Source organism: Trachemys scripta, chromosome 8 (genome assembly GCF_013100865.1).
Source record: "Trachemys scripta elegans isolate TJP31775 chromosome 8, CAS_Tse_1.0, whole genome shotgun sequence".
NCBI classification, from domain to species: Eukaryota; Metazoa; Chordata; order Testudines; family Emydidae; genus Trachemys; species Trachemys scripta.
The window spans coordinates 61,258,127-61,277,225 of record NC_048305.1 but is presented as its reverse complement, the minus strand read 5'-3'; the positions used below and the strand labels follow the sequence as shown (position 1 = coordinate 61,277,225).

Genomic DNA, 19,099 nt, shown 5'->3' with positions numbered 1-19,099 from the left:
GGGGGGACCCGAGCCCCGCCGCGGGGGGGGACGAGGGGGACCCGAGCCGGGCCAGAGCCACTGGGGCCTGCGGGAACGGGCCGCGCCTCCCCGGAGCCCTTCTCCCGCCCCCAACCCAGCTTACCTCGTGCTGCTGGCCCACCCCTGCTTCCTCTCAGACTTCCCGCGAATCAGAGATTCGCGGGAAGCAGGGGAGGGGGCGGGGCGTGCAGGGGAGGGGAGGGGGGGAAGTGAGCTGGGGGCGGGGCGGACAGCTGCAGCGCGGGGCCCTCTTGGCGCGGGGCCCAATTCAGCCGAATCGGCTGAATCGGCCTAAAGCCGGCCCTGTGTATTTTGTCATAATTACCATTGATCTCAATGTCCTTAACTACTTTCTCCTTCAAAATTTTTTCCAAGGCCTTGCATACTACAGATGTCAAACTAACAGGCCTGTAGTTACCCGGATCACTTTTTTCCCCTTTCTTAAAAATAGGAACTATGTTAGCAATTCTCCAGTCATATGGTACAGCCCCTGAGTTTACAGATTCATTAAAAAATCTTGCTAATGGGCTTGCAATTTCATGTGCCAGTTCCTTTAATATTCTTGGATGAAGATTAGCTGGGCCCCCCGGTTTAGTCCCATTAAGCTGTTTGAGTTTGGCTTCTACCTCGGATGTGGTAATATCTACCTCCATATCCCCATTCCCATTTGTCACCCTACCATTATCCCTAAGCTCTTCATTAACCTCATTAAAGACTGAGGCAAAGTATTTGTTTAGATATTGGGCCATGTGTAGATTATCCTTAACCTCCATTCCATCCTCAGTGTTTAGCGGTCCCACTTCTTCCTTCTTTGTTTTCTTCTTATTTATATGGCTATAGAACTTTTTCCTATTGGTTTTAATTCCCTTTGCAAAGCCAAAAGCCATGTAGAGTTGGACCTTTCTCACTTTATCTCTACGTGTTCTGACCTCAATAAGGTAGCTTTCCTTGCTGATCCCTCCCATCTTCCATTCCTTGTAGGCTTTCTGCTTTTTCTTAATCACCTCTCTGAGATGCTTGCTCATCCAGCTTGGTCTTCAACACCTGCCTATGATTTTTTCCCCCTGTCTTGGGATGCAGACTTCTGATAGTTTCTGCAACTTTGACTTGAAGTAATTCCAGGCCTCTTCCGCCTTTAGATCCACAAGTTCTTCAGTCCAATCTACTTCCCTAACTAATTTCCTTAATTTTTTAAAGTTGGCCCTTTTGAAATAAAAAACCCTACTCACAGATCTATTTTTGTTTATCCTTCCATTTAGTTTGAACTGAATTAGCTCATGATCGCTCGAACCAAGGTTGTCCCCTACAATCATTTCTTCTATGAGGTCCTCACTACTCACCAAAACCAAATCTAAAATGGCATCCCCTCTTATTGGTTCAACAACTACTTGGTGAAGGAATCCATCAGCTATTGCATCCAGGAAAAAGTGAGCCCTATTATTATTACTAGCACTTTTCCTCCAGTCTATATCTGGGAAGTTAAAGTCTCCCATGATCACACAATTCCAATTAGTATTAACTTAATTAAAAACATTAAAGAGGTCTCTATCCATATCCAAATCAGATCCCGGTGGTCTATAGCACACCCCAAGCACTATCCCAGGGGAGGCTCTAGTAGCTTTCTTCCCCCAGACTCTGTCTTATCCATTCCATCACTTATTTCTTTACAGTCTATCTCATCATTGATATACAATGCTACTCCACCACCTTTGCCTTTATTTTGGTCTTTCCTAAACAGCACATACCCTTCGATATCTGTACTCCAGTCATGACTACTATTCCATCATGTTTCTGTTATCCCTATAATATCTGGTTTCACTTCCTGCACCAGTAGCTCTAGTTTCTCCATTTTGTTACCTAGGCTTCTTGCATTAGTGTACAAGCATCTTAATTTTTGCTGTTTGGTTTCGCTCACATTCTTTACCTGATTAGGCATTGATATTCTACTGCCAGTATCACCTATTAGACTGGGATCTACACTACCCTTCCTCCTTATGTCCGTTCTCCTACCCACAGCTGTATCCTTTCTTACTTTGTTTTCTTCCCTCTCAGTGTTAAAATCCGGTGTGGAAATTACCTGTACATCTCTCAACCATCTCCCCCAAATTCCTAGTTTAAAGCTCTCTTAATTAGTTATGCCAGCCTCCATCCTAGAAGTCTATTTCCCTCCCTACTCAGGTGAAGTCCATCCAGAGAGAACAGTCCTCTGTCCATGAATGCCTCCCAGTGGCCATACACAGGGCTGGTTCTGGCTTTTTTGCCACCCTAGGGCAGGGGAGGGCGCCAAGCCCGGCCGCGTGCCCACAATCCCCGGCTGGCCGGAGTGCCGGGGGAAGGGTGGAGAGCCCCTGGCGGCCAGAGCGCCGGGAGGAGGGCGGAGAGCCCCCAGCGGCCAGAGCGCTGGGGGGAGGGCGGTGAGCCCGGCTGGGGCTCTCCGCTCTCCCCGGTGGCCAGAGTGCCGAGGGAAGAGCGGAGAGCCCCCAGCGGCCAGAGTGTCGGGAGGAGGGCAGCGAGCCCGGCCGGGGCTCTCCGCTCTCCCCAACCAGCCGGGGGGAGGGCAGCGAGCCCAGCTGGGGCTCTCCGCTCTCCCCGGCGCCAGAGCGCTGGGAGGAGGGTGGCGAGCCCGGCCGGGGCTCTCCGCTCTCCCCGGCAGCCAGAGCACCGGGAGGAGGGTGGCGAGCCCGCTGCGTCTCTCCGCTCTCCCCGACCGGCCGGAGCGCCGGGGGGAGAGCGGCAAGTCCAGCCTGGGCTCTGCCGCGCCACCCCAAGCACATGCTTGGTGGGCTGGTACCTGCAGCCAGCCCTGGCCATACATCCCAAAGCCCTCCTTATAGCACCACTGCCTGAGCCATCTGTTGAGCATCATAATCTTGTCACACCTTGTTGCCCTTCTCTACGAACAGGCAGAATCCCACTGAAGATCACCTGAGCCTCAAATTCCTTAAGCGTCTTCCCCAGCCTTGCATAGTCTCCCTTGATTCATTCCAGTAAGAATCTAGCCGTATCATTTGTTCCCACATGAAGGACAATCAGTGGATTCTTTCCCGCTCCTGTTAGGATCCTCTTCAGCCTCAGGTCCACATTCCGTATCTTCGCACCCGGCAGACAGCACACCCTTCTGTTCTCTGGATCAGCTCTGGTTACAGGCCTATTTAATTCTTCTCAGTAAGGAGTCCCCAATCATGTAGACCTGCCTTTTCCTGGTGATGGTGCGATTCTCTGGTCTATCTCGTTCCCTCTGGCTGCAAGTCCTCTCGATTCCTATTCTCCCTTGCAGGACTGGCTTTTGGCCGATTAGCCCGATTCCCCGGAATCGGGCCCCGCACCTAAGAGGGCCCCGTGCACTCACCCTGGCGGCGGTCGTCTTCAGGGGCCCCACTCTCCCGGCAGGAGCTCCAGCTGAAGCACGGCAAGCCCCACGGCCCCGCTCTCCCGGCTGGAGCTCTGGCCGGACTGCGGCAAGCCCTGCAGCCCCGTGAGCCCGGCTGGAGCTCCGGCAGAGTGCAGCAGCCCCGTGACCCCGGCCGGAGCGCCGGCCAGAGCGCTGGCCAGAGCGCCTGCTGGAGTGTAGCAAGCCCCGCAGCCCTGCGACCCTGGCCGGAGCGCAGCAAGCCCCGCGGCTCCATGACCCCGGCCGGCAATCCGAAGTGCTGCCCCAGGAATTGGGCCTCACACTTGCTAAAGCCAGCCCTGCTCCCTTGCAGTCCTCTGCAACCCATCCTGTATCCTCCTGGGGCTCATATTTGGTGTTATCTCCATTGACTCTTCCCTTCTTCCTATAGGACTCACTGCTCTTCTCTTCTTCCTTGCCCTCTCACCTTCAGTGACCACCTGCTGTGCCCGTTCTTCATTTTCCAACTCCACAAACCTGTTTCTGAGCTCTATTTCTCCTTCACTAGCCTGTCTTTTCCTCTGACTGGTTCTCTTAGTCACATGCTTCTACTGTTTCACCAATCAGTCTCCCCTCAGAGTTCTTCGGTCCTTCTTCCATCTGCAAGTCTGAGCTTTTCCCTTCAGCCTCCTCATGTCTTTGCTCCATCATCTGCTCAAACCCCTTTCTAAACTCAACCAGAGTTTCCACCTACATCTCCAATCCTCGGATCTTTTCTTCCATAAGCTCTATCAGGTGGCACTTCATGCAGATGAAACTCTTTTCACGTACCCGCTCCAGGATCATGTACATACTGCAGCTTCTCCATCCAGTCATCTTCATTGTGTCTTCCACTGCTTGGGTCACCACCACTGCTGCTTCTGTCATAGACTTGCCACCTAAGTCCTGTTAGTCCGGGAAACACAAACCAAACCAAAACACCACAACCCACAGAAAAGCAAACCCCCAACAAGCAGCAAAACACTGCCAGAACACTACGCATTCCCTTCACTAGCCTGTCTGTTCCTCTGCCTGCCTCTTTTAGTCTTCCCTGCAAACTCCCCTTGCAAACTCCCAATCAAACTCCCCTATTTACAGCTCTGTTTGCTGGCTCCTGTGCCGCTTCCATTTTTTTCCTCTGTCATCAAAAGGAAAGGTGACTTTTGTTGCTGCCATCATCGTAACTAAGAGAGCTGTCAGTTTTCTCTCCAGCAAATAAAAGCTTTTTCAAATTATGTTCTGGTATACATTAAGGGTACAGTGCACCTTTGCTATAATGCACCTGGGGATCCAAGCCATTTGTTCAGCATACCCAGGAGTTTGTTATAGCGAGAGGGGTGGAGGGAGACAGATCTCCCCATGTAAGTATTTTCACACTTCTTATCAAACTGTTTGTACTGGGCTATTTTGATTATCACTTCAAAAGTTTTTTTCTCTTACTTAATTGGCCTCTCAGAGTTAGTAAGACAACTCCCATCTTTTTATGCTCTCTGTATGTGTATATATATCTCCTTAATATATGTTCCATTCTATGCATCCGAAGAAGTGGGCTGTAGCCCATGAAAGCTTCTGCTCAAATAAATTTGTTAGTCTCTAAGGTGCCACAAGTACTCCTGTTCTTCTTGCTTGATGATACAGTGGCTAAAATGCCTGCAGCCATGAGAACATTGAGGTTTCAACCATTGTTACCACTTGCTGAGTAGCACCTTTGTTAGCAATGGTGAGAAATATTTTCCAGTAAAACCTAGTGTAGGTAAATATTTTAAGAGCAACATAGCTCTGGGATAAGCAGTTGCAGCTTCACTGACTTCAAGTGAAGTTTCTCATAGTTCGTATACTTGGCCCTTTGCAGCAACCTGAGAGCAATGCGGAGACATTTCATCAATGGCAAAATCTACATAATGTGAGTGATTCATAGCTCTCTAATTCTAAAAGCAATTTTCTCCAGTGATGCAGATCACAGGGTTTTCTGGTTTCTGCAAGAGATGTCAGCATGCCACAGGCTGAGGGTGGTGGTTACAAGCACTCATGCTGCTTGTGTGTGATTTCTGATACTTTAAACTGCCTCTCTATAGCACAGTGCATTCCAGGTCTTCCCTTGCACAGTAATACTCTATATTGCCCCCACTAAAGGCTGCGCTTTTATAGCACAATCTGGCCCTTGACTGATTTACTTTTCAGTGTATTAATAAATGAACTGGAAAAAGAGGTGAACAGCGAGGTGGCAAAGTTTGCAGATGATACAAAATTATTCAAGATAGTTAAGTCTAAAGCAGACTGCAAAGAGTTACGAAGGGCTCTCACAAGACTGTGCAACAAAATAGCAGATGAAATTCAGTGTTGATAAATACAAACTAATTCATATTGGAAAACATCAGTCCAACTGTACATAAAATAGGTTGGGCCTAAATTAGGTGTTACCACTCCAAAAAAAAATCTTGGAGTCATTGTGGATCGTCCTCTAAAAACATCCGCTCAATGTGCAGCAGCAGAAACCTAACAGAATGCTGGAAACCGTTGGAAAGGGATAGATAATAAGTCAGTAAATAACATAATGCCACTAAATATTTCCATGCTACTCTAACACATCGAATATTGCATGCAATTCTGGTCTCCCCATTTCAAAGAAGATATCTGAAATGGAAAAGGTAGAGAAAAAGGCAACAAAAATGATTGAGGGTTTGGAACGGCTTCCATATGAGGAGAGATTGAAAAGACTGGAACTGTTCATCCTGAAAAAGAGATGACGAAGGGGGAATATAATAGAAGTTTATAAAATTATGACTAGTGTGGAGAAAATGATGAAGGAAGTGTTATATTACTCCTTCATGTAACACAAGAACCCGGGGTCACCAATGAAATTAGTAGGCAGCAGGTTTAAAACAAACAAAAATAAGTACTACTTCACACAATGCACAGTCAACCTGTGGAACTCATTGCCAGGGGATGTTGTGAAGGCAAAAACTATAACTGGGTTAAAAAAAGAATTTGATAAATTCATGGAGGATAGGTTATTAGTCAAGATGGCCAGGGATGCAACCCCTGCTCTGGATGTCCCTAGCCTCTGATTGCCATGTTCTGAGACTGGACAACAGGGGATGGATCACTTGATAATTTCCCTGTTCTGTTTATTCTTTTTGAAGTATCTGGCATTGGCTACTGTTGGAAGACAAGATACTGGCTTAGATGGACTGTTGATCTGACCCAATATGACTATTCTTATGTTCTTATGTTTAATTTTTGTGTTAATCACATAAACAAATCTTCTTGCAGTTTGCTGCTGTTTTAGTATGTTTTGAGCTTTGAAAACAATGGTAGCATTTAGAAATGTGTGGATAATGTTTAAGGGTTTATGTTGCTGCCAACTAGACATGGAGCCATTGATCACTATCCATTGAGCCCAATAATCTAGCCAGCTTTCTATCCACCTTATAGTCCATTCATCCAGCCCATACTTCTTTAACTTGGTGGCAAGAATACTGTGGGAGACCATATCAAAAGCTTTGCTAAAGTCAAGGAATAACACATCCACTGCTTTCCCCTCATCCACAGAGGCAGTTATCTCATCATAGAAGACAATTAGGTTTGTCAGGCATGACTTGCCTTTGGTGAATCCATGCTGACTGTTCGTGATCACTTTCCTCTCCTCTAAGTGCTTCAGAATTGATTCCTTGAGGACCTGCTCCATGATTTTTCCAGGGACTGAGGTGAGGCTGATTGGCCTGTAGTTCCCTGTATCCTCTTTCTTCCCTTTTTTAAAGATGGGCACCACATTAGCCTTTTTCCAGTCATCTGGGACCTCCCCCGATCGCCATGAGTTTTCAAAGATAATGGCCAATGGCTTTGCAATCACATCCGCCAACTCCTTTAGCACCCTCGGATGCAACGCATCCGGTCCCATGGATTTGTGCTGATCCAGCTTTTCTAAATAGTCCTGAACCACTTCTTTCTCCACAGAGGGCTGGTCACCTCCTCCCCATGCTGTGCTGCCCAGTGCAGTAGTCTGGGAGCTGACCTTGTTTGTGAAGACAGAGGCAAAAAAAGCATTGAGTACATGAGGTTTTTCTACATCCTCTGTCACTACGTTGCCTCCCTCATTCAGTAAGGGGCCCACACTTTCCTTGACTTTCTTCTTGTTGCTAACATACCTGAAGAAACCCTTCTTGTTACTCTTAACATCTCTTGCTAGCTGCAACTCCAAGTGTGATTTGGCCTTCCTGATTTCACTCCTGCATGCCTGAGCAATATTTTTATACTCCTCCCTGGTCATTTGTCCAATCTTCCACTTCTTGTAAGCTTCTTTTTTGTGTTTAAGATCAGCAAGGATTTCACTGTTAAGCCAAGCTGGTCGCCTGCCATATTTACTATTCTTTCTACACATCGAGATGGTTGGTTCCTGCAACCTCAATAAGGATTCTTTAAAATACAGCCAGCTCTCCTGCACTCCTTTCCCCCTCATGTTATTCTCCCAGGCGATCCCGCCCATCAGTTCCCTGAGGGAGTCAAAGTCTGCTTTTGTGAAGTCCAGGGTCCATATTCTGCTGCTCTCCTTTATTCCTTGTGTCAAGATCCGGAACTTGATCATCTCATGGTCACTGCCTCCCAGGTTCCCATCCACTTTTGCTTCCCCTACTAATTCTTCCTGGTTTGTGAGCAGCAGGTCAAGGAGAGCTCTGCCCCTAGTTGGTTCCTCCAGCACTTGCACCAGGAAATTGTCCCCTGCACTTTCCAAAAACTTCCTGGATTGTCTATGCACCGCTGTATTGCTCTCCCAGCAGATATCTGGGTGATTGAAGTCTCCCATGAGAACGAGGGCTTGTGATCTAGTAACTTCTGTTTAATGTCTCTGTTTAAGGCCATGTTTTTTAGTGTTCAGTAGAGTAATGAATTTAAGTTCCCAAGTTTGTTCATTGTGCAGGTTTCCTTTGAGAATGAGGACATCAACGATATTTTCATCCTTTTGACAGATGACCTAAACTTACTCATAGATTTCCTCCAGAACTTCAAGCACCACTGCCCAACCGTCAAACTCTCTTGAACATTCCCATGCTAGCATCAACTTTCTAGACACCATGATAAGCCCTACAGATGACTATATACAAGAAACTTTTGGATCCAGCAACCACCCTGAACACAGCAAGAAGTCTGGTATCTACAGCCAGGCACTGGTACCACAGAATTTTCTCTGAGGAGAAACTCCGCAATATGCGCATAAATGCCTTCACCAAACAAGGACATGCCACCAGCAAAATAGATCAAATCATGGAATGGGTCACCCAAATACCTTGAGAGAACCTGCTTCAATACACGGGGGAAAAAAACCCACTGAACATACACCCCTAGTTTTCACCTACCACCCCACACTGGAACCCACATGGTGTGTCATCAAACTACAACCCTGACTTGAGGGGACCTGTAGTAGGTTAGAGTCGAGGTTTGGCCCTCAGCGGGGCTGTGGGGAGTCACACCGCTCTGGTCCAGTGGCAATCTGGGACAACAGGCACACAGTTAGGGGCTCAGGCCCATAAGCAGGGGCTGAGTCAAGAGGTCTGAAACCCAGCCCTTACGCAAGGGCTCAGGCAAAGTCTATAGCAGCCCAGGCCCTAAATTAGGGCGGGGCAGCAAGCAACTAGTCTGTCAGTGGCCCAGGCCTTGTAGCAGGGGCTGGATCAATTTGGGACAGCCCAGGCCCTACGTCAGGGCGGGGCAGCAAACAAATAGTCAATCAGGTACGCAGCCTCTCTAGGCCGGGGGAAACAGGGGGAGTCTGCCACCCAAGGAGTGGATGGCAGGGGGGACGCAGGCCCTCCCACTCCACTGCGTCCCAGCCCGGGGCCCTAGCAGCGACGGAAACTCGCTGCTGTCAGTGGGGATCCTGGCCGTGCCACACTGACATCGGCTCTGGCAGTGCATCAGCCAGACTGGGGTCGGCTGCCCCCGGGCTACTTCCACACTCACCTTCATATGGTACCTGGGCCGTCTTAGTGTCGTCGGTGCTCTCCACCAGCATTGGTTCCTCTGGGTAGGTAGCAGAGGGCAGGCTCGGCTCCTCCACGGGGTAGCTGGCATGAGGCAGGCTCGGCTCCTCCTCGGGGTAGCTGGCACGGGGCAGGCTTGGCCAGTCCTCCTCGGGGTAGCTGGCACGGGGCAGGCTCGACCGGCCCGGTGAGTCAGCAGGCCGGTCGCAGCCTGCGACTGTTTCCCAAGCGGGAGCTTGGCCACGGACGTCTGCTCTCTCCGCCAGCCTGGGCTCCCTTGAGCTCTGCAGGCGGGCCTTTATACTTCCGGGTTGGGGCCGTGACCTCGGAGGGGCGGGCTCCGGACCCGGTGGCTCCGCCCACATTGGGATTAGGGGAGGTTCGGGCCTCAGCGGGGCTGTGGGGTATCCCACCGCCTCGCTACAGGACCACATCCTGAAAGAAATCTTTCCCAAACCCCCTTTTCGGGCCTTCAAACAACGTCCCAACCTCACCAAGCTTCCTACAGACTAGGACACACCAACTCAAAACGGCATCAGATCCTGCCATAATAACAAGTGCAAACCTGCAGACATATCTCCACTGCTACAATGATCAATACTCCCCAGAACACACCTTTCAAGATTCATGGCTCCTATATCACATGCCTCTATCAACCCGTGGTGTATCTGAACTAGCACATCAGATGTCCCAAAACAACTATAAGGGTGAAACCAGCCAATCACTATGCTTTTGAATGAACCGTCACAAAAAATAAGATAAAAATGCCCTATGACCCGTGGGCGATCACTTTTTACAAAGCGATCACTCCATGTTTGACCTCTCAGTCCTTATCTTCAAAGGAAACCTGTGAAACACCTTTAAAAGATGAGCCTAGAAACATAAATTCATAACTTTGCTGAACACTTAAAAATGCATCCGAAGAAGTGAGTATTCACCCACGAAAGCTCATGCTCCTATACGTTTGTTAGTCTATAAGTTGCCACAGGACTCTTTGCTGCTTTTACTTAAAAACCACTGACTTAACACAAATGCTGGATTTATGGCTTATTACAACAATTTGTAACACACCCTACTGCCTGCTAAACCCTTAATGGCCCACTTCATTTTAAGTGGTCTCCTATAGCATGTATGAATCCCTTATGCTTAATGGTCTGTACCAGTTTGTATTTAATTCCCCAGGCCTGAGGAAGAGCTTGGTGAAGCTCAAAAATGTATCCCAACAGAAATTGGTCCAATAAAAGATATTACTTCACCTAACTTATCTCTCAGAAGGATTCATAGTGACTAATTATATTGCAATGGGCATCAAGGGCATTCGTGGTGATTGATTTGGCATTAAAATTTTTCATTCGCTTTCCTCTTTAATGGAGGTCAGTAACCATAAAACACAGTGAATGGAGATATACCAATGTATCACATAAGCTTTCCCTATCCACACATTTCTAAAAAAGTTAGATAGCTGCTGGTAAATAACTCTGCTGGAGTACAAACATACAACATACAAACATACAACTACTTACATTTAGTAGTCATCAGCGTTTCAAAAGATTGGGACCATTGTAGCACTTCCTCCAATGACACTCTTTGCAAAAGGGGGAAAGGTTATTGTGGGATTAGAGTTGTAGTTAACTGCGTGGCTAATGCTAGGTTTAAAAATAAAGCTAAATTTCATTATCTAAAATCCAGTCACATAATTCAGTGCCTCTATATGCATTTTGCTCTCTGCAAGTTCATTTTTTCGATATCTCAGATCCTGTGCTTACAGTTTTGAAAAAAACATAACTTGCAATAACTATGGACCCAGTTCTGCACTAAATTTCACCCATACAACTCCCTTTGAAGTCAATGGAAATTGTGCGTGTAGGCAGTGCAGTACAGTACTTCAGAATGGGAGAATAATAAAGACAGCATTAACAGTTCAGATTGTCAGCTCTCTGAGGCAGGGATGATCATGTAGGGTTGATTTGTGTCTAGAGACCCTGCTGTGGTTTAGGACTTCAGGTGCCACTGCAATGTTAGGTACTATTATTAAAGTCCCTTGGGACTGAGTATGATAACAAAAAATGTAAAAACTTTTTTCTTCTCAACTAACACCTTCTACATTTACCATCAGCTGAAAGGTTGAGCTCTGAACATTATACAGTAGAACCTCAATAGTATGAACACCTCGGGAATGGAGATTGTTCTTAACTCAGAACAAAATGCTGTGGTGGTTATTTCAAAAGTTTACAACTGAACATTGACTTAACGCAGCTTTGAAACTTTACTATGGAGAAGAACAATGCTGATTTTAACCATCTTAATTTAAATGAAACAGTTTCCTTACCTTGTCAATTTTTTTTTAAACTTCCCCTTTATTTGTTTTTAGTAATTTACATTTAACACAGTGCTGTATTGTATTGCTTTTGTCTCTGCTGCTGCCTGATTGCATGCTTCCAGTTCCAAATGAGGTGTGTGGTTGATGGTCAGTTCATAACTCTGGTGCTCATAACTGAGAGGTTCTACTGTAGCTGATAAATGATGGAAAGACTAATAGAATCTTGACTGCAAAAGACACTAAATCCATTTAATTCCCTACTTGTTTGTACTTTAATTAATCACAGTATTACTAATCAAGAGGATTCTTAGAGGTGACTAACCATGGATTGTTTTTCTTCTATGCTTGTTCTTACGTGGCAATTTCCTGGCTTTCTAGGGGTCTTGCATTTATTCTCTTAACTCTCAGTTCTGTGAAAGACTGAGGGATCAGAGAGAACTAAACATCTTGAAGAAAAATAAACTTCTAAGGGCCAGATCCTGCACGGGTGTAAATCAGCATAACTTTAAATATACCACCTGTGTCTCCGGGTCTTATAATTTTTAGTATCCTACCACTGGTAACTTGAAAGAAATGCCTATGCTAAATGTTCATGTCCATGTAAGAGATTGGAGAAAAAGTGCATTGTAGTTCATTAGGCTCTAATCAAACTGGAGAGGGAGTTTTCATTCTCCCTTGGTCCTTCCATTTTGGCATCAGTTACTGAATCCCAACTAAAGCCACTTAATTACCATAAAGTTCAAGAATAATCCATATTTGATTAAAAGCAGTATTGGTTTGTGGATAGTGGGTACTAGTAGGATTGATTTGTAAGCCTGCTCTGCACAGCAGCTGTTTGCTGGTTTTGTAGTTTAGTTTGTGGTGATTTCTTAGGTTTGTTTTGATATAATTCTAGGAAGGACACCACTGCCATGTCTTACTGTTCGTAAGCCTATCTTCTTTTCTAGGCAGAAAAATGAATGTCAGTTACTCAGCACATTTCTGGATAGATTGAACTCCTATATTTGGTAGAAATTTTGCAACCACCAAACTGTGGTCTCAGCTCTTTCGTAATTTCTGGTCACACATTTGGTTCTTGTTCAAGCAGGGATTTTCTCATGTCTAACTGACCTCCTCTTTACATAAATACTTGAAGTGTGTGGTTATGGGAAGAGAGGTGGCTCTGCAAAAGTTGCATCTTGTTCCTGTGAATGCTTATTCGTTGATAGAGCTGCTTCTGAGTCATATCTGCTGTTACTGACACAGACACATTTTTACTGTTGTCAGCATTATCACTCTTATACAGAATAAATGATGTTCTTGTCTGTCTCCCTGAGCGCCATCAAAACTGCCATTTTATTTCCATGTCTGAATATTTGCCTCTAGTGTTAATCTGTGAAGCAGAACAAACACAGCCTGTTTTTAGTTACTTTCCATGGGTAAGTTAACGCTTAGGAGGATGATATTTTACTGTAAACTGAGGAAATATATGGAGGTCACTGAGGGGAAAATGAGTATGGACTATTAAGATGTTTGTTCCCCACTTTTCTGACTATAACCCCACTTAGTCAGTTGTATCGTAGGATCTGCTGCAGTGAGAATCCTTATGGAGAGGAAGAAGAACTGGTTATGTCTCCACTATCCAATGTATACTGCACAACTAGAAAAGACAAAGTACTTAAGGGACCATGGTCCACTTCAGAAGGCCCAGGACTGGGAATCAGGAGACATGGCTTCTATTTCCCGCTATGCCACTGACCAGCTGTGTGACCTCGGGCAAGTCACTTGATTTGTTTTCCCTTCCAACCTTTTTCTGTTTTTTTGTATTTAGATAGTCCCTGCCCTGATGAGCCTACAATCTCTCACTGTGTTTGTACAGTGTCTTGCATAATGGTGTCCCAATCTTGCTTGTTGCTTCTATGTGCTACTTTAATAAAAAGAATAAATACTACTACTAGTAGTGAGACTACTGGCTTAGTGAGGTTGTTTTGGATTCTCATATATTATTTGTACACTTTTAAAAATCCATTTATCTCTCACCATCTTGCAAAGTGCTAAGGAGAGCTGGTTGGTGTTTGTTTTTTTCCACACAGAAAAACTTGACTTTACTGAAAAATCAAAAACTAGAAATTTTGGGCTGAACGATTTCAGTTTGGAAATGCCATTGTGGTACTTCATGTGAGCTGTAGTTCGATTGCCTCATGCCCCAATTCTCTTCTGTGGGCTGGGCTCCCTGGTTCTCAAGCACCACAATCTCTTCTCTTGCTAAGCAGTTGTAGTGTACATAGGAATTTATGGAATCATGGGAAACATAAATTGGCTGGAGAACCTGTCCAGCTGAGACAAATGGTAGCATAAGGCACACATTTTCATCATCTGGCAGTGGGGCTGAGTTTAAAAAAGAAAACAAACAACAACAAAACCACAAACAAAAACAAACCCAAAACATCCTGTTTTAAATTCATCCCAGGTATAGCTCCATTGACTTCAGTGGTTACACCAGGGGTGAACTTGGACCAAGATGTCTATGTCTGAACAGCTCAAATTAAAACAATCCGGTTACTAACAGCCTAAAGACAATGCAAATATATTGAAATTGTTCTACTGTGAAGCAACAGCATGAATAACAGGTGATCAATATATGTGCATCCATGAGGACAACATGCATGGGTAAATATTCAGCATTAAATTGTATCGTTAGCCCTCTTGACTCTTTTAGTCAGGAGGCTAAATCCCTTCATATCTTGTAGGATTATGTGACTGCAGAATTATAGTACTACTTACTTAGAAGTGATCCCATTTTCGTCTTCTCTGAATAGCTTACAAAGACAACAAATATTTGGGCTCATTCTCCTAAATAAAGAAAACATGTGAGTTTTGGAACCTGATATAGTACAGCAGGTGCACTTAAAGTCCACCCTGATTTTAGAGGTCTGACCAGTTCCAACGGTGTTCCTCTTTTTACATACAGGGAATATAATTGGAATTGGTCAGACCTCAAAAACCGGGATGAACTATTTAAATTCACCCACTGTGTTTATGAAAATATTTGACAGGAATGAGGCTTTTCCCTTAATCTGTTTTCAGGGTTTTATGTTTTTCATTTGCTTTTGTTGAAAAGTAAATTATTCCTCCTCTCAAAATGTTTTGAGGGACACCCTATAAATATGCCTGGAGAGGTTTTGGAGATTTTGGGCCTGACTCAAAGTACATTGAAATCAATGGGAATCTCTCTACTGGCTTCAGTAACTTTTGGATCTTGTATGTGAGAGCTCAAGACTTTGATTTAAACTGAATAACTTTGAGTTTGTGAGTGAATTATTGAATCTCCAAATGTTTGGGACGTGCTGAGTCAATATTAATCCAAATTATTGATCAGACCTGGTAAATTTATTCTGACATATGGATCCTGTCAGAAACTATGGGTACTATGTAGTGATGAGGAAATTAAGGAAATATCTATTCTAGAAAATTATTTGTGAACTGAAGAAAGTTGTCTTCTCCTTTTTTATTTCTATTTTTTTATTTGTCCAGCTCCTCCTTCTCTAAGCAATGCCATACGTTCTGAAGGCCAAATTCTTCAATAAGCTTATGTATATGGAGGAAGGGATAGCTCAGCGGTTTGAGCATTGGCCTGCTAAACCGAGGGTTGTGAGTTCAATCCTTGAGGGGGCCATTTAGGGAACTGGGGTAAAAATCTGTCTGGGGATTGGTCCTGCTTTGAGCAGGGGGTTGGACTAGATGACCTCCTGAGGTCTCTTCCAACCCTGAGATTCTATGATAATGTTGTTTATGAAATGGGTCTTTCTTTAAAATGAGTTTCTGTGTATATCAGTCTAGAATTAGATTACTACATTGTAGTCCCCACCAATAATCAAAGAGATCTCTTTTCAGTCTAGTAATTTAAATCTACAATTTGGTTCAGATTAGGGCTTGATTGGCCTACACCTATCCTAGGGCTAAATTGTGCTTTTATATTGGAACACAAAATAAGGATGGTGCAAAGTTTCACTGCCCCAGGGGACATTCTGAACTGTGGAATCCTTAAACTCACCTCTCTTATAATTAGGCCATATCCTTAGAGTCTGAAATCAATGGAACTACATCAGTTTAGACCATCGGAGAATCTAGCCCATTAGGGGTTTTCTACCAGATATTAAAATGCCTACTTGCAAAGCACCATAACAACTCTGACTGATAATACTATATGAGGCCTTATCCCTCAAACCCGAAGAGAATGCATGCCAGTATCCTTGAGATGGCTGCTCAAATTCTCATAGCTCTGTGGCTTTGCATAGTTACATGTGTGTAGTATATGCTCCAAAAATTGCCCACAAGCAAAACCCAAATAATTTACTCAACAGAAACCCCCACTGAAATTTAAAGCAGACTTCAGGGGGAATTGCTGGGTGCTTAACACTTTAAAAAAAGAACAAGCCAAGATTTAGAACCTTCAGACTCCATTTTTGAAATACTTAGCTGTAGCCTTTATCTGTGCTGTAATAAAAATGTTCATCTCCAGATACATTTGTACTTTGGATCATTGGAGTGGAACTCTTGCATAACCTAAATGGCTTTATTTTAAAATATAAGGTAGTCTACATTGTTGAATTCTTTAAAGCAGGAGTCGATAACAAATATTTTTTCTTTGGTTGCTGTATGGAAAACTCCATTGTAAAGGAGACTGTTTTGTTCTTACTGGAGAACATATATCAGCAAAGATAAACATTTTAAACAAATACTGTGGCCTAGAGCTTAATTACACATTTGTAGCTCATGAAAGCAGGACTATGTTGTTCTCTGTTCTTCCTTTACAGGTATTTGAATCATCTGATAATACATTAGATAACAGGCAAAGAAATACAATTACTTTTTGTAGCACTATTATATGAATTCCATAGTTTCAGCTGAATTCGATGTTTTTCCCCTGAAGCCTTGTCTGCACTGAGAATTTGCGTGAGTTTCAGCCATTGGTGCTAGCAATTTGTGTAGTTGCACTGGTGCAACTCATAATGTAGACAGGGTATACTGCAATAAACTATGATTTACTCTGGTGCATCTTATGCTAGTTTCAATCCAGGAACGATCTACTGGTGCAAAGAGTGGCTTCAGCTGTCTACATTAGAGGTCACTGCTGCTGCTGCCCTAAATTGCAGTGTGGCTTCATTTACTTGAGTAGAGCATTACAGTATACCATTGTATGCCATACCAGAATCTGGTGCTAGCCAGTTGACCAGTGGAGTTACACTGAGGGCAGACTGCCCATGGCTGTAATCAGAGCAAATCTAGAAGATAAGAAAGACTTGAGTCATTCTTTGAAAGCTTCCATTATGTAGTCTGGTTATTTGCTATTTAGCAGCTTATGTAGTCATATACACCTGTGCAAAGTGTGCACATTGTGGTTTGGTAGCATTTGCCCCCTCTGTTCATAAGTGTAAATGACTAAACAAGTGCAAGGCAGCAAAGGTTTTCAATTTTATTGATTTATTGCTTTCTTTTACATTACTGTATTTTAGTACTCATGGTAATTGTGTCAAACTTGAGGTCAAGGTTCTCTGTCCATAGAAAGAGCACATCATGGGCATCTGTGTGTAGTGATTCCCACACCGTTCTTACCATATGCCTCCAATCTGTCCTGGAGAGGTCACTTCTAATGAGCAATTCAGTCTCTGTCATGCTCAGCAGTTGGCCTTTCTGAGACTAAAAACAAAACTCCATTGAGTTCATGAGGACAGAATTTTACCTTACGTTGTCAATTGTGAAGCTGTTTGTAAAACACTTTTTTCCCTAAATATTTTGCTCTTTTTGAATTATTGAAACTTCTTTCTATTTTATGTTTCCACTCAGCCCTGGATTGGTTTTTGGATTTAACTTTAATATTTTTAATGTTATCTGCTGAATAAAAAAATCTCTTGCTCGCACGCTCTCTCTCAATAAGCTTTTTACACAGTTTGGAATTTTGTATTTTTAGTAAAGAATGGTTTATCCCACTTGGTACTGTGTTTGCGTTTCTCATGCAGTTCCAAGTGCTTAGTTCTGTAGAAGTGTGGCTGTCTGGGAGCCATGTCATATGAGAGTCTGTGGTGGGCCCCATCCTGTGAAACATTGGGTGCCCCAAATTAGAAGCTGGGTTTAGCACCATTCAGGAAGTGGCTCTGGGTTTTTATGCATCACCATTTGTAGATCCTGCTTCTCATTCAGAAAGGTTTTTACAAATAGAGTCCCTAGACTGCTCACCCGGACATTCTGCTCCTTAGCCCACCTGCACTGCTTATCTCCAATAATTAAAAGTGGTACGTGATCAAAGTTGATCCTAATACTTTCATTCTCTATCTGAGCCCAACACTATTACTGTTCATAATAAATTTCACTTGTAGGTTTTCAGCTACTGTATCAACACACAAGTCAGTTTATAGAATTGCATTCAGAAACAATATGAACATTTCTTTGATAATGCTTTTAAAATGCTGGAATGCATATAATCCACTTCTGAAGCTAAGGATAAGATTAATGAAATATGCTAGCTTGGATTAATGTGATGACAGAAATGTGCTAAATCACAAGTCTTGAGTATTTACACAGTTCGTCTTCATCAGCTTTCCCTTTTCCTTCATAGCCCTGCCCCACATATGGACCTGCAGAGAGAGATATACATGCTGGTATACCTTTTTGTTTTGTTCTGGACTAGCCCAAGGGTATTGTATACTGTTGAAATTCACATGAATGTAACCGTTATCAAAGGGGCCAGTCTTCAGCTGGTATAAATCAGCATAGTTCTATTGAAGACAATGGAGCTATACACCCTTACCCCACTTGTGGATTTAGTTCAGAGGAGTTGTGTGCAAATTACCCAAATCTGTTCCTTGGTTTATTATAAAGCTTTTCCACGTAAACTCATGAAAAGTATCTTAGCATGTAGGATTGTGCATTTCCAGCAGATTTCATCACCCAAAAGGCAAATCACAGGACCCTAGCTGAGTTAGTACAATATATGAATGAATGAAGTAGTCACACAACATTCTGAGAATTAATCACACTTCTGATAGTAAATGAATCTAAGATCTAAAGCTATTCACAGATGGAAAGGATATGAGTAATTTGTTAAACAATATAAGTCTGGGATGACTGTAATTACAATTATCTATAATGAGAGAATATCCTGTGAAACAGAAAAATGTTTTGATAGATCAAAGAACAAAGCCTTTATTTTGCATGAAACTGTAACATACATTATTTTTATTTCAGCATGAGAAGATTATGCCATGTTCGGTTGTAAAGAAGCTATTTACTTTTTTTAGTATGCAGCTATTTTGACTGTACAGTGAAGTCTCCATAAAGAAACCTTTATGATAAAAGTTTTAGTTAATTGCACTCTAACCTCTCTTCAGTTTATTGAATAGAGTTTTATTGATCTTAATATACTGAGAATTT

General features: G+C 43.7%; 1 protein-coding gene across 1 annotated transcript in view; it reads right to left on the bottom strand.

Annotated features, from left to right (window-relative positions):
* The window catches only part of LOC117882088 (regulator of G-protein signaling 13-like), a 24,989-nt gene extending 7,406 nt beyond the window's left edge, over positions 1-17,583 (bottom strand). The window contains exons 1-3 of the mRNA XM_034780071.1: positions 16,878-17,583; positions 14,453-14,521; positions 10,893-10,954 (exon numbers count right to left, since the gene is read on the bottom strand). Of these exons, the coding sequence (XP_034635962.1) occupies positions 10,893-10,954; positions 14,453-14,517 (127 nt within the window). The 5' untranslated portion in view covers positions 14,518-14,521; positions 16,878-17,583. The remainder of the gene's footprint in view (positions 1-10,892; positions 10,955-14,452; positions 14,522-16,877) is intronic.
* Between the last annotated feature and the right edge of the window lie 1,516 nt (positions 17,584-19,099).